Below are 10,105 nucleotides of genomic sequence, written 5' to 3' on the forward strand. Positions count from 1 at the left end.
CAGCAGCTGCACGTATAACTTGCTCGGTGTAAGTGCGAGGAATGCCGCTGGCCTCGGGGGAAATGCCTTCTATCTATAGCTCTGTCTGTACATCCGATGTCTAGGGCAGCTATTCCAGGGGCAACAACTGCTTCCCTCTGTTCCCATCTCCCCATTGGTGGCTTCCGACCCGAATTTGGGAATGGGGAGATGTCCCACCTGTTATCTTGGAGCAGAGTAATTAATCTCTTGTAAGCAGAAAGCCATTTGGAGCCTTCAACGCCAGTTGGCTTGGGACTGGGAATTTTACCCCCCACCCAATTCCATGCTTTCCGAAACAGATTACTTTTCTCTGGGACTACTTTAGCATTTTTGGTTTTTGTTTTAATTGTAAGAATCTGTAATACAGTATTTTTGCTTTGGTCATATTGTGCGTGAAGTGTGGAAACAGCTATCAATTTGCCTTCTCTGGTCTTAATTTATAAGATTCATTCTTTTTCTGTTTGCTCCGCTAGGATTAAAACACGTTTAGAGCATGTAAGTGCAGCTGCCAGCCTTAGAGAATTTAAGATAATAGTTATTTTCTTTATCTTAAATTTTTTTTTTGTTATAGGGGTAACTCATTGGATTTCCGAGTTCTTTTAATTCGTCTGAAAGATTTCAAGTTCTCTAGAAGCCAAAATGGGACACAGTAAACAGATTAGAATTTTACTTCTGAACGAAATGGAAAAGCTGGAAAAGACCCTCTTCAGACTTGAACAAGGTCAGTAGCAAGTTGTTTGGTTAGCTGTCTTTAAAATTTTTAATTCATTGTCATATTAAATTTTTTAAAACTTAAGATGGATATAATTTCCAAGGATCTTTCTAAACTTGGTTTGTGCAAAGACAGTGCTGTGTTCTAAAAATATTACTAATGTAAGTTGATTTTATTTGAAAATATTTTGTATCAGTCATGTTAGAAAAGGGATAAAAGAGTCAGGCCACTTTTCTTTGCATGCTAACTTCCACTTAAGACAAGTCGCATATATGATCAAAAGATTGACCGTATTATTTCTATTGACATTTGTTATGAAAACTTGGTAAATTACTTCATATGTAATTTTGTTTTGGGCATAGCTATAGTTTTAGTTATTTATAGCTCTTACTCCTTTACTGGAATTTTGAATTAGCAAAATAGATGACAGAAAAAAATAAACTACTTAGGATTATGAAAAGCCTCCAAGTATGAAGAAGGTAAAAGCTGAAAATATTTTTTTGCCAAATACAAATTGAAATAACTGATCAAATTATGTTAAAATGTATTTGAGCTATGATTTAAAAGATCAAATTATACTTCTATAAGACTAATTAAGTAGGAGCTTTATTTCCTTAGATTTTTAAATTTTCCAACTTTGAAAAACATTTCACTCACACTTATATTAATATGATTTGTGAAGTAGAAGTTGCGTGTATGAAAAATAAAACGCAATCCTTTACATTAGTCTACCAAATGGATATTGGTAGTAGTAAACATTTTGCAGGAATTTCTCCCCCCAGTGTCTTGAGTTAAATATTTGAAAATATTTCAACCATCAAATGTGTTACCTCCACGCCAATTTTTCATCTTCTTCCAACTTTGGCGTTTGAGATCACTGAGTACTTATTCCATTTTTGGCTTTCCTGACTCTGCACTTTCCTGGTTTTGGTTTTTTTCCTAACCCTCTTGAATACTCCTTGTGGTGTACTCTCTTCCTTCCACATTTCAATTGTGTATATCAGCAGGAATCCTTTCTTATTTTTCTGTCCTGCCCTCAAAGAATTATGCATTCTCATGGCGTCAGCTGTTGTCTTCATGCTGATGACTTCTTTTGGAAGAAGGACCTTGAGCTCCTTTACTTGTTTTTTGGAAACTGGCGATTCTAATGGCAAGAGTAGGGAACTGGAATTTTCCTGGCTCTACTGCTAACAAATCATTTGACTTTGGGCAAGTCACATTAATTCTAAACATTAATTTCTTTATTTGTGAAGTGAAGCTGTTAATTTCTGTTCTTCTACCTGACTGTGTTTTGAGGCTCGAAATTAATAATATATGGCTTTAAATCCTTAAATAGATGTAAGGCATTGAAAGAGCACATATCTACCTATTCTTGCCCTGGATTCTTGCTTCATCCTAGTATTATGCTGTAGAATAGCCTAGGATAGCTCCACTTGGATCAGCTTAAATCTAACATGTCCACAACCATCTATTTCCCATTCTCAAATCTTTTTTCCCCAGCTTTCCTGATTCCTTTAGTGATGTCTCCACTGTCATAGTTTCCAAGGCCAGAAACTGTACTCTTCTTTGATGATTTATTCTCTTTACCTGTAATCTCTCTTTAAGCCCTGTCATTTCTTTCTGAATATCTCTGCTTGCCTTTCTCTGTTTCTTCCAAATGCGAGAGAATGGATGTTAGAATAATCTTCTTACTCCATCTCTTGTCTTTTTATTAATTAGTGTCTGTAAAGTCAAAGTTAAACACCTCTGCCTGGCTTCCATGACATTCTGCAGTGGAATCTACCTTCCCTAGCCAAGATTGTATCTTTTTCTTTATTTTAATTTTTTAAAGTTTTCAATTACAGTTGACATACAATATTATATTAGTTTCAGGTGTACAGCATAGTGGCTAGACATTTATAACTTACAAAGTGATCCCCAGATAGATCTAGTACCCACCTGGCATGATTACATAGTTATTACAACATTATTGACTACACTCCCTATGCTTTACTTTATATCTCATGACTATTTTGTAACAAGATGTATGTCATTGTTCCCCATTATTAGTGTCCTGTATCTTTACAGTTTTACCCTGTGAATTCTCTCCCCAGGGGCTTTTCTCATGCTTGTCCTTACACCTCCACTCCTGTCAGATTCCTTCTTATCTATTAAAGCCTCTTGCTATCATTCTGTGTATTGCCTACCTCTCAGCTTGCAGCTAAAATTCCACCTCCTCCATGAAGTCTTTCCTTAATTTTTTGTTATCTGCTTGCTTTGATTTCAGATTACACAGGGGGCACAGAGCAATTAAGTGCTGAACAATGTAGCAGTGTCTAAAACCTCGTTAGTTTTACAGTGTCCAACTAGAGTTTAAGATCTAAGGATAGGGACAGTATCACAGTACAGTGTACAACAGTTAATAAATCCTTGCTGATTGGATTACTAAAATGCCAGTTAAAGCTAACAAAAATTATAAATTCATAAATCAGCCAAGCTATTTGAAGAGGGGACTGTGAGGGGTTTTTAAAATAAGAATGATGTGGTTTACTCTGTAACTCTAGTTAAAACCAGTAAATTCATCCACATAATATAAATGAGAATATATAAAATTTATATTTGTACAGTAATGATGTGGTCATATTATTATAGAAGATAATTATAATGTGAAAGATGCAGAGAAGGGACACTGGAGACCAGAAATAATTGAAAAGGCTGTTTTAAAAGCATGCCTGGTCAATGATAAGGGTTTAACTACATCAGAGTTGAAAAAGCGGGGACAGAGTATGAGATATTTTAAAATTCATAGGACCAATTTAGTGTGAAAAAAAACTGGCAGTTTTTAGTTCTTTCATTTTTAGTTGGTTAGAAAACCCTTCTTTACTTTTCCCTAAGAAAAGATTCTTTCTTATTTTTGAGGTTAATGTCTTTGTAGATTCTTCTAATGCAACAAGTAGAAGCCTAAAAAAATCATCTTTTCTAGCCAAATCATATCCTTTCCCTGTATTTCCTATTTTATTTAGTGGCAGAATAATGAATAAAATCAGTATTCCCCAAACCTGGAATTCTTCCATCCTTTGTATAGATTGGTCAAATTTCGGTTGTTAGTTTTTTTGAAAGAAAATATTTATAAAGATTCCTTGATTAGGAGCTCAAGTCTATATAAATTGAGTGGCGCGAACAAGATAGAAAAACAGTTTACAATAATAGTTTCATTAGTCATCTTGCTGGTTGCCTACAGGAGGAATATGGCTAATCTGAGTAAAGTATTCTAGTGTTAGTATGAGGAATAAGATAGCTACACCACGTACTGCTATGACCTCAGCTAATTTTAGCGAACTGCAATTAATTATGGAATCTGACATACTCTAGGTATTCTGATGTTTCATGCACTGTATGTAAGAATTTTAGTTTCAGGGACTTGAATTAGAGGTCTACAGAGTGGCTGTGTACCCTTGGGAGTATGCACTGACGTATCTTTTGGGGTATAGAAAGAAACTATGGGATGTTTTTTATCTCCCTCTCCTCTTCCTCCTCCTCCTACTCCCTCTCTTTCCCCCTCTCTCTTCCTCCCTCCTGTCCTCCCTCCCTCCCCCCATGTATATTTGTTTTTAAAAAGTAATTAAATTTTGCTAATACATGAATTGCCATTGATACTGTCAGTTTGTATGTCAGATGAGTTATAAACAAAAAGACATATTCTGAGGAAACAGTGGATGTTGTAGGTCTAGAAAGGGTTAACAGTCACACCATCACTGCTTTGCTTGCAGTATGTTGCCATGAATTACACTTTTACCTAAGCCAGGTTAAGTAGCAATACAATTTATGTTATCTTAAATAGTAGACTCTTTACAATATTTGTATTGTAAAGATACAGGACTTCATATTGTAAAGGCTTTGTATTGTGTAGTTTATGGTAGAGTAACTAAATGCCTCTTTTACCTCAAGAGGTTGTCACACCTACAGATGAGTTATATAGTGTTTGAAATTTGCTGTTTGAAATTTGTCCATTTCAGGAATGACATGTAGTTTTCAATAGTATGAAACTTAGGAAATATTTTCAGAAAAAAATAAAAACAATTTAACTCACAGATTAACATGAGTGAGAAAGTTAACTGTTTTTTGATGGAAGTTGATGCTATAGAGACGAACTCAGCACTTTTTTTTCTTTCCTGTTAAGTTTCACATAGCAAATGTTTTCAGCTTTGCAGGCCATATACTTTCTGTTGCATCTACTGCACCATGAAAGCAGCCATAGACATGTACATAAATGAATGGGCGTGGCTGTGTTCCAGTAATACTTCCTAGAAACAGGTAGTAGGCTGGATATAGTTTGCTGACTCTTGATATAGCAAGAGCATGTTGAATATGTATTTTTTGTAACACTTTCCATCATATGATTTTATCCATATTAAGTTAATATATGCCCACTTTAAAGAGTTAATAACAAAAATTTCCAATTGGTTTAAAATCTTCCAAATAAAGGATTTCAGTTGGTTTTCAAATCATCTGTTTACTATATACATATGGAATGTCTTCTGATTAGCTTGTAAAAACAATTGATGTATGTCAGATAAAATACATATTTACTAGCACATTTCAACAAAATTTTTACATAATTTGTGTATGGAATTGAAAAGTTAATGTCATGGATTAGTAAACATGGCCACCAAGAACTTCTTCCATTTGGATGTGGGTATCTTTGTGTGGTAGTTTTTCAATTCTGAGGCCATTAAACCAAGTATCAAACAGAACTTGGAGTCTTTAAATTACTTTATACAGCATGTTTAAAATTAATGAGATTTATTTAATCACATTGCCTCCACCGACAGATATCATCAGTATCAATTTTTAGTGAGAGCTAAAGATCTCCCCATCCATTAATACATAAAATTAGTTATTAGTCTTTTTATTTACATCTTACCCTTATTTTTGTGTTTTATAATTTACATAGTTAAATCATCATACATGTATGTCATATAAATAAATGTTCCTGTTTAGAGAATGCTTGTCATTTTTTCTGAAGGTGAACAGCTGATCCGAATACTGTTTTAGAGCTTTTGGATGAGTTTTAACCTTTGTACTAAAGGTTCTGTGAATCCTTGTGTAATTATAAAAACAATATTTGTATAAACTGAACAGGGACAGGTTGTTTAAATATGCTCAGAAGGCTGATCTCTGATATTTGTACATGTTCAAAATGACACCGTTTCTTCTGTAATGGATTTAATCATTTTTGCAGACATGTAGATATTTATGATTCTCACAGTCACTAAATATTAAAACTTCCAGTTTTAATTTTTTGGATAATTCTTTCAATCTACCTTTCATAATTGTAGCTCTAAATTAAAAATGATGTTTTCCCAATTATAAAATTATTGAAATGTATAGAAAGTCTTTTTTTCTATCCTTTTTGTTTCAAAACAAAATTAGGTTTATACTATGTGAACAATTTTGAAAACTGCTTATAGTATTATGGTGTGTGAATGTCACCTCCCTGCTGACTGCCACAATTCAGCTATACTTTTATCCAGAAAGGATTTCAAAAGATCTATATAGATACATAAAATAGAATATAAAAGTGGTCATTTTATTAAATATCTTTTGATAACATAATTTACAGTGACTTTATAATATTCCAGTTTGCAGAATACCATATAATTTTTACCATAATTTATTTACTCATTCTCAATCATAAGATATTTAATTTGTCAGTTTATTTAATTATAATAAATGCTTACATTGCTGATTAACTCCTCAGGAAATAAATGTCTATATAAAATTACTGGGTCAAAAAGGTAAACCTAATTAACACTCTTAGTACATTTATGACAAATTGCTTTATAGAAAAATTTGTGTATGTTATTAGGAAAGAAATTATTAGTTTCACTCTACAGTGTGAAAAGTAAAAGTTAGTCCCTGGATTTTTGCAAAGTTACTTAATAACTTCTTTTGGATTATTTGTTTCTTGCTTGCTAAAGGCATTTACTATGAATAAATTTATAGACATATTTTAGTCCAATCTAGAAATATGGCTAGCAGTATTTATCATTAGATTATTTTTTTACATGATTGTCTAGAACTTCCATTACTTCATGTTATCCATATTGAGCTATGCAAAACAGAGCATTCATATTTCTTTAGGCAATCATAGATGTATTTAATTGGATTAAAGTAAATTGGGAGAGTGCAGCATTCTCTTAATATCTTTTACTGAACTCTTTTTTCCACAGAGAATATTTTATCTAGTGTTTAATATTGTGGTGTAGAATTTACCATGTCAAACAGCACTGTGAGGGATTTACTTCTTTTAAAGAGCAATTTTAGATATGACTGAAACATATCTAATATAAGGTGTGATCAAACAGTACGGTTGATGTTTAAATTAAAAATGTGTAAAAAAAATTTGTTACAGTAGAAGATACATTGCCATTAATCCGTCTCAAAATACTCTCTCTCCCTCACTTTGAACACACTTATCCCATCATTCTTACCACTTTCTAAAGCATATTGTCTTTTTTTTCCCCTCTGCCTACTTGTAAGATACTCTCTTTGTCACTGGTTTTGACCAATTTGATGTGAATGTTCATTGGTATAATTTTCTTCGTGTTTCCTGTTTGGGAGGTTTGTTGAAGTTCTTTGATCTGTAAGTTTATTGTTTTCATCAAATTTGGATTTTTTAACCCATTACTTCTTTGAGGACTCTAATTACCTATATATTAGGCCCACAGGTCACTGATGCTCTTTCAGTTTTTTTAGACTTGTTTTTCTTTCTTTTTCGTTTCATTTTGCGTAGTTTCTGGTCCTATGTCTTAAAATTCACTAATCTTTTTTTCTGCCATGTCTCACCAACCATTAATTCCATCCTGTGTATTTTTCATCTCAGACATTGTAGTTTTCATCTCTAAAACTTTCATATGGATTTTTTTTGTTTTTATTTTTGTGTTTTTTCTATTTCTCATGACTTGACTTTAACTTTTTGAACATATGGAATACAGTTATGAATGATAACAGATGGCCTTCCTTATCTGCTAGTTCAACATCTGTGTCATTTCTGGGTCAGTTTTTATTGATTGGTTATTCTCCTTGTTATGGGTTATGTTTTCCTGCTTTTTAAGTCTCATAATCTTTGTTTAGATACTAGACATTGTGAATTTTACCTTGTTGGGTGCTGGATATTTTTGGATTCGTATAAATGTTATTGGTCTTCGTTCTGGATGAAATTAAGTTACTTGGAAATAATTTACCATATTTTGCCGTGTATAACGTGCTCCTGTGTATAATGTTTTTGGCCCAAACTTTCAAGGGAAAAAAATCTTTTGCTTTAATTTTTTAATTCAAATATTTATTTATTTACATTTAGGTACTTGTTTTTTGTATTATAAAGGAATTTTAGCATTTATTTTTTACATATTATGGTACAAGAAATTTTATGTAACAAATAATTACAAAACAAAAGAACAGATACAAGGTAAAAGAAATTTTATGTACAAATAACAAATTTACGATATTTACACATCATAGAATGCCAAGAACTGTTCGTCGTTGCAAATTCATTGTAAGTTAAAAAAACCGATTCTCGTATTCCAGGGTATTATTTTGCACGTGGATATCGTTATAGTTTCTAGAGTTACACTTTTAACTCATAAGCATAAATAAAAGAATTTAAAACATTTATATATTGGGTTTTCGGAAAAGTCACGACGTATTTTTGCAACAAAAAACAAAAAATACGTTATGACTTTTCCGACAACCCAATAGATACAGAATTAGTACTCCCCATGTATAAAGCACATCCTTATTTTTCCCTCGCAAATTTGGGCAAAAAAGTGTGCATTATACATGGCAAAATACAGTAATCCTTTTGAGTTTTACTTTTATGATTTACTAAGCCAGTCTAGAACTATGGCCTGTCTAGGGCTCATTAGTCCCCACTGAAGCAAGATCCTTCTGAACTGTCTACCCAGTGCCTCATGAATTATGAGTTTTTTCAGTCTATCTGGTGAGAATAAGCACTCTTGCTGGTCTGTTATTTTCTTCGCAGACATGAACTGATCGATATACTCTGCTGCATACAGAAGAGAGACCTTCCACAGATCCTTGGAGTTCTCTATGCAGCTTTCTCCTCCTCACTCACCAGTGTTTTCTGCAAACTCCAGTTGCTTAGACTCCACAGAATCTTAGCTTCATCTCTTCAGCGCAGGAAGTGGGTTGAGCTCTGCCTGGGTTCCTCCTCCCTGTGCCTGAACCTAGAAAATCTTTCAAGGTAGTCAGCGGCAATCACAGGGCTCACCTTGTTTATTTTCCATCTCTCAGGGACCGCTGTCCTTTGTTGCCTCATGTCCAGGGCCTTGAAAACCATCCTTTTATATTTGGTCTGTGTTGTTGATTTCTTTCTTCTAAATTTCAAGGAGAAAAGTAAATCCAATCCCTTTTATTCCATCTTTGCCGGAAGCAGAAGTCTCAGGTCCTTTATATCTTTTGTTTCCTCTCTGTAGAATACCCTACCCAAGATACCTGTTTGGTCAACTCCCTCACCTTCTCTTTCTTTGTAGCCGTTTTTTATTGGATGCCGGACATTGTGAATGTTCTGTGGTATATCTGGATTTTGTTGTCTTGCTTTAAAGGAGTGATGAGTTTTATTTCAGAAACCATTTACTTTATTTGTGGATCAGCTTAGTCCTTTTGAGGCTTGTTTTTAAGCTTTGATAGGATAGGTTTATAGTAGTTTCTGCTTTAGGACTACTTAAGCCCTACTACTTAAGGCATGGCTTTTTTGAATACAAGTATTCAACAAGGTCTCTACTCTGGCTCCTTAAAAATTGTAATGTCTCCTGTGCCTCAGTGAGCTCTGGGAATTGTTCAGTTTACAGCTCCTAGTACTTATTCTTTACCCAGCCTCATGGGGTTGAACCCTCCTCATGTACAGCTAGCTTAGTATTCAGGCGGACTCAAGATAACCCTACACAGGCTTTCTGGAGCTCTTCCTTTGCGTAGCTCCCTTTTCTGCGATGCTTCTCCCCAAAAACTGCAGTCTCTTCACCCTCCTCAAACTCCAATCTCTGCTTCCTCGACTCTGTGAGACTACTGTTCTTGCTCCCTGTGTCACAGCCAAGAAAGTCCCCCCAGTCTGAAAGCTAGGGAGTTCATAGAACTCACCCTTCTCTCAGGTGTCACAGTCCTTCACTGCCTATTTCTGAAAACAGTTGTCTTACATATTTCTTCTAGTTTTCCAGCAGAGGGCAAGTCCAGTACCAGTCATTCCATTATGGCCAGAAGCACACATCTTCAGAGTGATTTTTTTTTTTTTTTTAGCTGAGCCATCCTGCCACCTGTTGGCAGCTCAGCGGCTGCTCAGCTCGGGCCGGGCATCAAACCACTGTTGCTCAGAGC

The 10,105-nt window shown here is 34.3% G+C and overlaps 1 protein-coding gene across 1 annotated transcript in view; it reads left to right on the plus strand.

Annotated features, from left to right (window-relative positions):
- Positions 1-242: 242 nt before the first annotated feature.
- AGL (amylo-alpha-1,6-glucosidase and 4-alpha-glucanotransferase) overlaps positions 243-10,105 on the plus strand; it is a 71,232-nt gene continuing 61,369 nt past the window's right edge. Inside the window, 3 exon segments of the mRNA XM_019629345.1 lie at positions 243-516; positions 593-662; positions 664-742. Coding sequence (XP_019484890.1) covers positions 515-516; positions 593-662; positions 664-742 — 151 coding nt within the window. The 5' untranslated portion in view covers positions 243-514.

Source organism: Hipposideros armiger, unplaced genomic scaffold, assembly GCF_001890085.2.
Source record: "Hipposideros armiger isolate ML-2016 unplaced genomic scaffold, ASM189008v1 scaffold_845, whole genome shotgun sequence".
NCBI classification, from domain to species: domain Eukaryota; kingdom Metazoa; phylum Chordata; class Mammalia; order Chiroptera; family Hipposideridae; genus Hipposideros; species Hipposideros armiger.